The sequence below is a fragment of the Numida meleagris genome, chromosome 19 (assembly GCF_002078875.1).
Source record: "Numida meleagris isolate 19003 breed g44 Domestic line chromosome 19, NumMel1.0, whole genome shotgun sequence".
Lineage (NCBI taxonomy): Eukaryota > Metazoa > Chordata > Aves > Galliformes > Numididae > Numida > Numida meleagris.
In genome coordinates this window covers 6,559,910-6,572,783 of record NC_034427.1, presented here as the reverse complement: position 1 = coordinate 6,572,783, position 12,874 = coordinate 6,559,910, and the positions used below count along the sequence as shown (strand labels likewise).

Here is a 12,874-nt window from a genome sequence, read left to right as displayed (position 1 = left end):
GTGCAATTGTATAAAATACATCCACCAGCTCAGATTCACAACATGTATAAATCCAGTCAAGCTGGAATTGCATTCAAGGTGGAAAAAACATCAAAAAATTAAACTGTATGGGCTGCTTGAATCAGGGAGGAATTTAAAAAGAAAACAAACAAAACAGCCTAATACTGATTTTTTTTTCTATCAGTTTGTACTCAAGGTTTTCTTTTTATTCACATGATTGTTGACTTTCTTCTTTTGCAATCATTTCCTATTGTACTGAAAAAAGATTTTGATCAAAAAAGATGAAGAATTTTTACTTGCCCTGTTCCATCATTTCCAGAAGGCCTTTCTTAATGAGTTCATCCCGACCTTGTCGTGCTGTCATCTTCTTCTCCAGCACTGCAAGAAGTAGTAGCATGACACAGCACCAGTTTACAACAGAGCATTCCATAACTGAATGAGAAAACTGCAATGAGGAATTTCTCTCTAGTTTCAACTGCTGTGTGCTTGGAAAGAATTGCAAGGAATTTGGGGGGAACGTGGACCAGTCAGCCTAATTTGTGCTTTTTCCTTTGTTAAAACAGAAAAATCAAGCACACAGGGTTGAGATTTATGATCTAAGATGCTACTGATCACCCTGAGAGCAGAATAACAGGGGTATTAGAGCCCTCGTGCTGTTTGATACGGTGTACTGGAGCTGCTGCAGGCGGTGGTGTCTGTCACTTTGACACTCCAGAGGGGATCAGGAAAGTGGAGGGAACTGCACCATCTTCTCTGAGGAAAAAGCAAGCAAGTTTGTCTCCTCACTGATCTGGGATGTCCCTGGTGAGAAGCGAGAGTGTGCAGTGCACGTGCTGGGCTCCTCCACTGCAGGCAGCTGCTTGAGGGAAGGCATTTTGCATGCTGTAGCTCCCTCCTGTCACTTCTCATGATGTTATTGTGACCTATATAATCTTCACCCCAAACAAAAGGGGTGAAGATGCTCAGGGACATAAATGCAGCCTATTTGGAGAAGGGACACTCCATGAAAGCAGTCAATGTCGAGGTTTGTGCTGCACTCATATTTTGAACTTTTCTTCTAAATGTTATTACATTGTACTATATAGGAAGTCAGCCTATATGAGTGTTTTCTAGGTTTAAATCTTATAAATCTATAACATGCTGAAATCTCTGAATGAGGTTTAGATCAGGTCATCACGAGTGTTTCTGTGCAAGCACATTTCTCCCAAGATAAGCTTTGCTTTGTGCAGCGTCAGACTGTTCTCATCGTACCTGCAGAGGTCTGCTTTAGCTTCTCATTTTTCTTTTTCCGCCACTTCCACGGTTTGAAGATCCTGCCCAGTGTTGCGAGTTTGCTGTTTCTCCTCACTGGCGGAGTTCTAATCCCTGAGACCAAGTAGTCAGAACGCATTGCAGGGGACTGCTCCATCTCATCTGAGAAGGGAAATGAGAGGAAAGCAGCGGTTAGACAAGGTGCTTCAGCGTAAACTTAAAAAGGGGAGGTAAACAGAGGCTCCCCAGCTAACAAGTGTTTGGTCTTGTCACTGAGGGAAGCAGCACCAGGCTTTGTCACTGTGTCACTGGAGTCAGTGGGCAGGCTGAAGGATGCCAGCAATAGATGTTCCACCTCACTGTCCCAGTCTGCTGCTTCCTACCAGTTGCTCTCCGGGTTGCAGGCTTGCACAGTACCTGTCTGGATGCCAAATACTTGAGCATCTCCACTGCTGCCATCTCTCAGGGATCTATCAAGGCTATTAGGTGCATGGAGAGGGGGATGTGCTGAATTTATGCACCCTATGCTTTATTCCATCTCTTTCCTGACTTTGATTCACCAAGGGAATGGTGTTACTCTCCCTCCCAAGGGCTGTGTAACTGTGTGTTAGAGCCTTTTGAAACAAGGAGAGCTGGGTACTCCCAAGAGCTTTCGCAGTAGAAATTGAACACATCTGCAAATTAGGCCCACACAGGCTCCAGTTAATCACAGAAATGTAATGTTCATTTAGAAAAATTTAGACCTTTATGAAGAGCTAAAGAGACTGTGAGAAAGCTCAGGTCCCTTCTGAGAACCCAGCTGCCAGTTCTGCTCTCAGGCCACAGGATATTGCTGTCTTTTAAATGAATTCTCTTCACATAAGCTAGCACAGAACACACCAACTTGTGTGAGCTAATGCTTTTAAATAAGAATAGTTTGTTTGATATATGCTATGTAAATAAAATCTTGCAGCTATTGTGCAAATTTATTCCTTAAGGAAGCTAAGGGGAAAATTCTTTCCCTTTTTTCCTGCCAAGCCACAGGAATTCACACATAACATTTTGGCTGGAAAAGCAATTTAAGTATTTTTAATATTTCGTCTTGAAAATACACTCAAAATTTTGCCGTGTAAAATGATAATATATTGACTGTTCACAGTTGTGTGCTGGCCTGTACCATGAAAGAACTTAGCACGGTTCCATAAATGGGGTTATTGATGGCTTCACTGAGATTTGTATTTGAGCACCAATATAGTGATTGTTGAATGCGAAGCTGCCATCAGTCATCAGATGTGGTACATAAATAAAAACTGAATGACAGTTTCTTGTTCAGTAATAACTTACGATCCAAATAAGCAACGTGGAGCTATGAACATATGCACATTTCTAAGTAATTCTCTCTGGAAAAACATTTATTACAAATTGCTTTATGACTGCAAGATAAAAACTATACAGCATCTTCTAGGTTTTGTTTTTAAGTTAACAGGGTGAACATGCTTAAATCACAGCATGGAGGTGGGGATTTCCAAGTAAACAGGAAACAATTTCTGGAAGATTATTAAACACAGCAGGGGAATGAACACATTCCTCCCCTTCCATTTAATTTTGAAAATACTGGTAATAGAGATGAATCATTCAGTGGAGAAAAACTGAAAACTTGGCCACGTGCACTATCAGAACAAAGAGGCTGTAGAAATTTTTTTGCCTCTCTCATTGAATATGCCTAGTGGATTCTCCTTCTATGTTGTAAAATTCTTTTGTCTCATTCCATAGCGTTTATCTTGGGGTTTAATTTAGAATAGATTTAAAAGGTACATATAAATATATTTTTGCTTTTGAAAGAATCGTGTCTACCCAAGATGACATTTATGGTTTAGTTTGGAGGTCAATGTTAAGAAGCTGAAACAGAAACTAGCACTGAGCTGAGCACAGAGGGAGAACAGTAGCCTACAGACCACAGCTAGAGTGCCAAAAGATAACACACTTCTCTCCTAATTGCACATTCAAAAATAAGAAGTATCACGGAAAAAAACTTTGAAGAAGTAGAGCTGCTCTTGATTACAGAGATGACGATGAGAATGGAAAATGACAGAGTAGATCTGCTATTAATTTGGTATTATGATTACTTTAAAGCTGCAATAGAAGCCTCAGAAAATAACATTTGGCCATTGCTTGTGACATCCTTTGAGTGGGAATGGAAATGTTCACAAAATTAGCTCATCTCAGCAGAGTTACAGATCAGACTTTAAACCAGATCGTTGCCTTTGGAAGCTTCTGCAGTGGAGCAGGGCAGCCTGAGCTCAGCCATCCTTGTCCATGTTTGTGAGGCTGCAGTGCTGCTTGAACATCTCCTATCACCCCATGAATTTCTTGAGCATGTGAGTGAAGATAAAATGAGAAGCTCATTTAAAGCAGCACTTCGGCAAGTTGCTGCTTCTGCTGCACTTCATTCAGATGTAGATGTCAGCATTATCCATGCGTTTTATTGAACGCTAGTAGCATAAGATCACTTTACCATTTTTGCCAGATAGCAGGGAATTTAAACGGAACCAGGAAGTCATTCAAACCCAAAAATGTGTGCCTCTAGCAATGTAGAGATATGTCTAGATATTCTCTATGAAAGAGAATGGGGAGATACTGCAAAGGCATTAAGCATTCCCTACATGCCCTGCCACGTCAGTGCTTCTGTAGTTTTCATCAGCTCTGTAAATGTTGGGTTTTTTCCATTGCCTTCTGCCCTTTTGAGTCTGGAAATGTAAAGATTTATGCTTTAGACTGGCTACAGATGAAATACAGATAAAAATCAAACATCAAAGAAAAGACAGTAGCTAAAATATATGTTCCAGTGGAGATTATCATGTTGTTTGTTTTTAATTTATTAATGCTTTCTCATACGACGCAGACAGTTCTTAAGCAAATGGTTTTATCACCTTGTACATTCACACCATATGCAGTTCCTACAGTGTACGTTTGGAGAGATGGACACAAATAAAAATAGATGAAGACATAGTAAGACAGATGTCCTGAAGTCATAAATAACGAGTAAATGGTCTCACTGGCAATAAGAATCACAAGAAAGTCCTTGGAGTTCCTTATTCCCAGTCAGTTCATTTCTTTTTGCGTGTAGGTTGGCTTCTTGTGAGATAAGAATTTGACAGCACAAAAAGCAGTTCCCACATACAGCAATGAATACTGAAGGTGCAGGCGCATCTAAATATCAGCCAGCTCCCACAGCCAACAAGCTGCCAAGACTTGCCAACCCTCCAACCACTCTGTGAAGTATTCAGCACATTTTTTAATCTGCAGTCAATATTTTAATTATGCTAACTGTTCTGTGGAACAATGTGGTTATTTCTCCCAGAGCCTGATAGCCTGGGGCCAGGCCATGCAATTACATGGAGGATGTCTGAGAAATATGAACAGCCAAGAGCCAAATCCGGGCTCTCTGAATCAGCGGTGTAAATGAGCAACAGCTTAACTCAATGTGTAATGTAGGATGAGGGGCACTTGGTGTACAAGGCTGAGTGAGCATAAGCTTAACCCACACTCAGTCCACCTCAGCCCAACACTATCCAGCACTGGGAGGCCGGGCTCTGCTTGACCATTTCTGCTGAGACAGACCAGTTGGTAGCAGCAGTTAGCTCTGACTGGAGCTTGCTGGCTTTTTCTATTGAAATTGGTTGAAGTCCCTGCTGTACCCTGTTGAGGGCAAAGGCTTCTGTGCTGGAGATCCACATCCAAAGCTCCTCATGTATCACAGTTTTCATCTACTTTGTACGTATCAAAGGGAAATGAGTGTGGCTCTGCTCCTACTGATGTTGAATCTAACTTACTGTTGCTTTTTTTTTTTCATGATAATCCAAAAATACAGTAGAATTATGCCTGATTACAGCAACTGCAGGCTGATGCGTGGCAGTTGGGTACACCAGGAATGCAGAGCTGAGGTATACTGAAGGTGTACTGACCTTGCCATGGAGAAGTGCTGTTAGACTCTTGGGAAATCCTCTTGTGAATACACAAATTGCACCAAGAAGTTTATGAGAAGGGGAAGGATGATGAATTTTGATATGCTGGGAATTTGGTAGCTTCAGTTTGTGGTAATGGAATTTGTGCTTTTCTAAATCCTCTGTGTATACTTTCAGGAGAAGGGCTTCTCAAAAATCTGCAACCTGCAGGCAGTTTAAAAATAACACGGCAGACAAGAGCTGCAGGCAAATTTGTAAGGCAGGCGTGCTATGTTTTCTGATGAATCGGTTCGTAATGCAGCTCTCCATGTTTGCCCCTTTACTGTTACTGCATCCATCTTTGCAACCTAGATAGAGAGTCAGAAAAAAGGAAAAAGAGGTTCCCTTTGGTCCTCTCCAGAGGGCAGAGACAGTGAGTGGAATCAAAATGACCTATTAGCTTTGGGGATTGATATTTCTTTACCAGTGCTAACTTCAGTGCTGCCTAGAATTACTGTCTGCTTCTAGAAAGAATGCTAAGGAGAACGTCACAGGGAGAGCTGAGCTTTTAAAGGGCTCATGTCTACTTCTGGTCAGTTCTGAATTGTGCAACTCCGACACCTGTGATCTTAGCCAAGAAACAGCAATTCTCTATGAAGGACACTATATACAGAATGTACCTTTTCATTACTTTATCTACTTTTCTCTACTTTATCTACTGAGAGAAGCCTGCAAGAAGGCAGAAAGGTTGTCTTGGTTTTAAAGTAAAACTCAGCTCTGGGAGAGAGAACTAGCAGCAGGAATACCCCCTTTTCCTTAGTTCAGCACCGTAAATGCAGGAAGAACTGAGCTTGATGATTGAGACTACAAGATGGGGGTAAATTGCTTGCGTCTAGAGCCTTTGGACACTTCTGTTGTGTTCCAGAGAAGCAGAACTCTTATTGAAGAGGCTTTTTATTGCACTGGTTAAATGTTTCCTATGAGGGAGCTCTTCTTTGTTCTAAAAATGTTTTCTGTCACCTGTATTTCTGCAGACATGCTCTCTTACTTAACTCTCGTTGAAAGAAAACTGCAGTGAAATGTTCCAGTTTGAAAGTTTCTATTTCAATTTTTTGAACATACAGTGTTTTGATTTTTCCAATTTTGAATGACTACTAGAAATGAAAACTAGTAATGAGGAAAAAATCCTCAGTGTATTTAGTTCTTGAAGGATTTCACTTGTATTTGGAACTGTGAATGTTTGGGTTTAGTTTGGAAAAATTTACACTAAATATTTTATGAAATGAAAAGCCTTGTTCCTGACAGTTTAGTTATTTAGAAAAGACAAGGTACCTGCAGTACATTATTGAATGCAATCATAAACTAATTTGGAATACACAGCTGCTGACACGAAATAGATTGCTGCTCTGACGCATCATATTTATTACACCTGAAAAATATTAAAGACGGTTGGGAAAATTACAGGACTGAGGTGCAAGTTCAAGCACCAACATAGGCAGATTTTTAGTTTTTGTATGGTCAACAGTAGATAGAAATGGCTTGCATTCTCATCTCACTGTCCTCTGAATTATTATTCATTGCAGAATTACAGAATCACATGTTCATGATCTCGCCCCACCCTTTAGTTTAGTCTTGTAAAGACACAGATGGATACTGTGCCAAGTTCAGCCATGTGATAACTGTGTCATTCATTGAGTTACCTTTGGGGAAATTAGACATATTAAATTTGTGCAGACTTCAGACCAGAGGAGATACAAAATGTCAGAGTGAAAATATAAAGAAAAAATGGCAGAAAGACAAAAGGGGAATGGAGTCCTTCATGGGCACCAAACCCCAAACAGCTCTGGGTTCATCTTCCAGTGAGCACAGGATTCTGTTGGGCTATATCATCTTTCTTTTAGCCAGCTAGTGTTGAATTCTGATTGGGTTTTTACACTTCCCCCCATTAAAATGCAAGTTATTGTGCTTTTCTTTCTACTTCCATCTCGTCTCCAGAGCCTGAGTTCCATTTTCACTTTAAAATGAAATATTTGCCATGTATCCTTGTTCTATGATTTCTGCTGTTCTTCAGGATGTTAAATTCTGATTTAACATCTTTCTTTAGATGAAGAAGAAAAATTAAAGAAACAAAATATAATTTGTGGGCAGTAGGAGAGTGCTGTGCTTGCCAAGGAAGTATATTTCCATTCCATCATGCTGCATTTCCCTTCAAAGTATTTGGATTTCAAAACTAAATGAAATTTCAAAACCGTGCTGAAAGGAATGAGGCAAGAAATTATGCTTAGGAAAGGAAAGTGAACAGGGAAGTGGCAACTCCAGCTAAATCTCTTAGATAAAAATACACTTTATATGCTTGATATTTATGACTTTTTCCATAAGATGTTCCTTCAGGAAGTTGACATATCACTAACAGCATGACTGCTGTATGATCCAAGGTGCAAAGAAATTAATCAGGAATTTTTCATGCTTTTGGATCATTGTGTCAAGTCCCAGTAGCACTTCTCATTACTTACAATGCACAGTGTAACATTAGCAGTTGATTAAGAAAGTAAGTTTTTCAGTATTTGTGTAATGGAACCCACAACTTGGTTTATCTGGATCAGGAAGAACACTAAGAAATTGATACTAATGAAGGATTGCTGTATAATCAGTTAACTCAGATACCTGATCCTGTACAATATCTTCTTTAGAGAGGGGAAGCTTGACATCTGCATACTTTGCACCACCCACTTAGAACCTGCTCAGGCATCAGAGCAGTATCTCCAGAGATTTACAAAAATCCATTCAAATGAAGTCATATGAGCACCATCTCTACAGAGGGGCAAGAGTCAGCCTGTGTACTCAGCCTTGTCCCATCCATCCCACATTTACAAAGGGTTTTGTACCACAGATGCTAGAAATTCCCAGGGCTGCATGGTTTTCCGAAGCCTCTGAGAGTTGCTCTTCTGCACCACAACAGGAGGCTAAGCCCAGGAAGCACAGAAATTACTTGAATTAGGCTTTGCCCTGGACTCATCATAGTAAAGACTTTGTCTGAGCTGCAGAACCAGTGTCGCATCATTTGCATTTGTTTAATTAGCTGTATCCTGGCTATAAACTTGTTGAAATGATGTTTTTAATAGCTTCTGGGACTGTAGGCTGAAACACACCCTTTGCTCTCTCCCAAGAGCCCCCTTCCAGTTCACTTCACTGCTGCTTATCCCTGATAGAAGTTATGTCTAGAGGGAGGTGTAACACTCAGGCAAGTCATTGGTGTAATAGCACCATACTTGCTAAAATGCAGCAATGTGTTGCTTTTTTTGTTTCTGGGATTCATGCCCCAGAGTCCCTTCTGTCTGTGGGAGACCATTCCTAGAAATTTGGAAGCAGAAATACTTAGGCAACTAAAATGAGACATAACACAGAGCAGCTACAGAGAAAAGTAGGATAGAAAACAGATATAATAATGGAGTTCAACTTTTGTTTAAAGGTTATGCATCCAATCTGACTCCTTGTAAAACTGTTATAAAACTGCCAACAGTTTCTACATTTGTTTGGAATGTACATTGCAATGAAATCCTTCGTAGGAGGTCATATCACCTGTGTGAATGGTTAAATACATTCTAGAGATGGCTTGGTCTCCTGCACATAACATGCTGTAAACATGAGACATATGTGTGGGAAATTCTTTGAGGGGAGCATTGTTTTTAAGATCCAGTTGTTCAGTTCCCTACTGGTATTTTCCAAAGAGGCAAATAATAGTAAGTAGGCAAAAGACAATGAGGTTCCACAAATCTTCTCATCCACAGTGTCATCAAAAAGACACACAAATACACGCATCCACGTGGAGCAGAGTGTCAGGCAATACAAAGTGCCACCAAGCAATGAGTCACTGAATGTCTCACATGTTAAATCTTGTGTTACAGTTAACACTGCCTGTTCCTTCCTATTGCATTATCCTGTGGTTCAGATAAGGAATTGAAAGCACTAGTAAGACAAAACTGCAACATGCTGAAATGTAGACATCTTAGTATCTTTAACAGTTAACGTTAAATGTTCCTGGAACATCTACTCTCTAAAAATTGCTATAGATGGGCACTGGTCAACAATCTTCAAAATAGTAGCAGAGCAATATGCCTTCTAAAATTTGTGTGTGTGTGTGTTCAAGGACCAAGAGAAATAATTGCTTATCAAATTTACTGTAGTAATTGTCACTATCTGACTAAAACAAGTCTGCAGTCTACTCCTAAGGGGAATAAGTGTCACCATGTGGCTAATGGCCACGTCATCCTGCTCACCCTAGATCAGCCTGCAGATGAAACCTGAGCTACTGTTTTCCTCTGAATAGGTTTGGCCATGGTTTGGTCAAGGCAACTTAGTGGTAAGGGCTGGCATGGCGGATGTGGATAATCTTAAATCTTCCTTGGTATGTTGAGTACTCTCTACCAGGTTTCACATGGATACCAAATTTATCAATCAAAATCCTGTTCTGAACCTTTTGGGCCAGGGAGCACACAATTGCAACTCTGTTTTGCTAGTTAATGGATATGCAAAAGAAAAAAAAACTACCATTTTCAAAATTAAGAGCATGTCAGGAAGCTCTGTCATTCTTCTTCGTATAGACAAGTTCTGACCATTTTAGTGGAAGCAGGTTTTAAATTCACATGTTTTTTTAAGATCAGCAGTCCCAGGCAGTTCTTTGGTCTCCTAACAGCTCTTAATTTTCATTGGAGTCATGTTTTTGAGAAGGAATCCTGTAATGAATATTCTTCTGACATTTGCCTTTCATCAGCAAGAATACTTGGACTATTTCCCCTTGCTTCCTGCCCTTATTGTTTTGTGTTGTTTTTTTTTGTTTGTTTGTTTTGTTTTGTTTTTAGTATATGAAAGGAATAACCAGATCTCTGAGAAAACATTCATTTTAAAACCACCATAGAAGATGGGCTGAATTTTTATTTCAGCATGAGTTTTTTTATTTAACAAGTGAATAAGAGTTTTGTTCACTTCAACCATATCCAGGGTCTGCTTTTATAAGCATCACAAAGCCTAAGTATCATGGAAGGAAAAACAACATGAAATATTTTTACCCTGTCTGACCTAAATTTATGTATTTTTTAGTTCTTCCAAGAGGAAGAGAAGTGAAATAAGTACTCCCTCTTCTCAGTTTCTTTTCAGCTTTCATATTTCAACTGTGTTCTCAGCTGCTTGCATGAGTCATGGAGAGCTGAAAACAGAGACACCCCCCAGAATATTAAATCTGCTTCTTCCTGAGGAACCTTTGTGAGTGCTTTAGGGTATACCACTAAAAAGCCACAGAAATCTCTTGGAAGCTTCTTTGTGCCTGGTACCTACATGGGAGCCGATGGAGGAAGTGCGAATGTCTTAGCTCCAAAAATCGATTACATATGATTGTAATGAAAAGTAAGATATATAAAGATTTCCATATCACTGTCTAGAAATGTATTCCATTGCTCTTCAGTATTTGCAGAGGGTTGAGACTGCTGTTGACTTTGTAGATTGTTTTGTGTAATGATGGTGTTGAATTTCACTCGTCTAGGCACAATTTGGATTTGATCCTGTGATGTTCCAAGAAGCACTCAAACCCACAGGCTACAAGAACTGGAAGGGTGTTTGGTGCCTTGCTAGGCTGATCCATGCTACTCCAGGCTAACATGAATTATTGCCCACTCTTTCCTATACAGTGTAATTTATATCCAAACTAAATCTGCTTGGAGCTATCTATAACATCGTGTTTAGAAACAGCAGGGAAGGTTCAGGGCAGAATTCCACCCCACATTCTGAAATTCCTTAACTTCATGCAGAATAAGCCAGATCCTTCATAATTTGGCTTATGACTAGACTGAGAAGGTCATATCAAGCCAGGTCAAGGATTTTGTGCTGCAATAAAGAATAAAGAATGAAAGGTCAACTTAGACAAGCAGAAGCCAAAATCATTGGCAGGTCAAACAGATTGATACAGCAAAAAGAACAGTGGAAAAAAAAAAAAAAAGGCAGTAAAATACAGTAACAAAGGAAATTGGTATCAAATGTGCCTGTCAGTATTGCTGCATTTCTAGGCATGTATTGTTATACCTTACATGGTCTTGTTTCAGTCATGTTAGCTTGAGTTTATCTTTCTATAATATAGAGCTTCAGTCCTAACTGCCTGAACATAAGGTCAGACACAGAGCTTGTCACACTGAAATTACATCTTCCCATCACAGACTATTCCCTCTCTCCCCGGACTACCCTTCCTCTTCTTGACGTCAATTCTACCACTACAAACAAATCAGTTTTTTTGCTATCATTTCACTATTTGTATAGATCTGACTACTTATCTTGCATGAGGACTTCTCTTCCTGCCTGGTACAATTTGCTGATCCTCTGGACAATAACAGTCTGACTTTAATCAAGACTGTGGAGGAAGAACCTTTCTTCTCAGAGAAAGCTTTTAGATGTTACAACTATTCAGATTGGTTTACCACACTGGGTGATGAAGCAGAGCCTAAAAATACCATATGTTCCTTTGACATTGCCCATTCATTACAATAAATAACTGAAATTTGTGTGACTGCAGAACAAAACATGTTTTATGTTTTTGCTTTTAAGTGAAGCTGTGCATAAAGCTCTTTGCCACTTGGAATATCCTCAGTGTTTTACATAAGAGGTTAACAAAGTTTATTTGGAAAAGGCAAGAGAAGCCTAAGGCTTGTTTTCCTCTCATTTTATTAAATGAATGAGGAGATATACTGGCATGGGGAACACAGACATGTAACTGACCAGATTTTCTCCATTATGCTTCATAGTGAGAAAATGTGTTGAGGCTGCCCTTCAGAACATCACCTATTATTAGCAGTTCACAGCACTGGATGAGCAGAAGTCCTTTCAATCATCTGCAAGTCTCCTATGCAATCTGTGTAAGTCTGTTTCAACAACTGAGATGAGATTATCAAAGCATGAGAAAGAACTGACTCAAAGGACCAGACTGTTTGAAGATGTTTATTTTAAGCATGTCACATAGTCTCATTCACTATTTTTGTTTTTTAAACTCAGAGAAAGACAGAGATTTTTTTCCCCCAGTAATTAAAACTGAAGGTGGGCACTCCTGCCTGCACAATGAAGGAACTTACATTATCTTAAAAAGTGTTAAAAAAAACCCTCATTTAATTTGTCCTTTCAAGCACTGAAATGATCTCCAAGTGCTATTAATAGAAGAGCCTTTCTCTGTGGAAAATGTATTCTTCTATTTAAGGCTACTGGGGAAAAGCTTGAAAGAACAAAAAATTATGGTTCTGACACCTGGCTATCGGTGTAACCTTCAGATGCAGAGTTTACACACTGGCTTCACAATAAATACATATGCTTGGAAATAAGGCAGGATGATCACCAAGATATCCTTTCCACACACAGTTGCTTGCAGGGGACACATACTCGCTATAAGCCCATTCAGCTTGTCCCTCAGTGCTGAGGGAAGCAAACTGGAGGTTACTGGATTGGCAGCACTGGAAAACATAGATCTTTGTAGATGCAAAGAAATAGGCATGGCTGCTAAGGAAGCAGCATAAACTTCCCCACAGCCCAGATCATTGGAGCCTGACCTGGATCTCAGTGGCCCGCGATTAGCAGAGCAGGTGTTGGTCTGTCCTTATGATGTCCCTGCAGGGGAATGATATTGATAAGAGCTATGAGGACGTTTTATGTGGGCATAGGTCTAAGAATTC

General features: G+C 39.8%; 1 protein-coding gene across 2 annotated transcripts in view; it reads right to left on the bottom strand.

Annotated features, from left to right (window-relative positions):
* PHACTR3 (phosphatase and actin regulator 3) overlaps positions 1 to 12,874 on the bottom strand; it is a 95,162-nt gene that overhangs the window by 43,470 nt on the left and 38,818 nt on the right. For both annotated transcript variants that reach the window (XM_021416905.1, XM_021416906.1), the window contains exons 2-3: positions 1,252 to 1,413; positions 301 to 378 (exon numbers count right to left, since the gene is read on the bottom strand). In XM_021416905.1, coding sequence (XP_021272580.1) covers positions 301 to 378; positions 1,252 to 1,413 — 240 coding nt within the window. The remainder of the gene's footprint in view (positions 1 to 300; positions 379 to 1,251; positions 1,414 to 12,874) is intronic.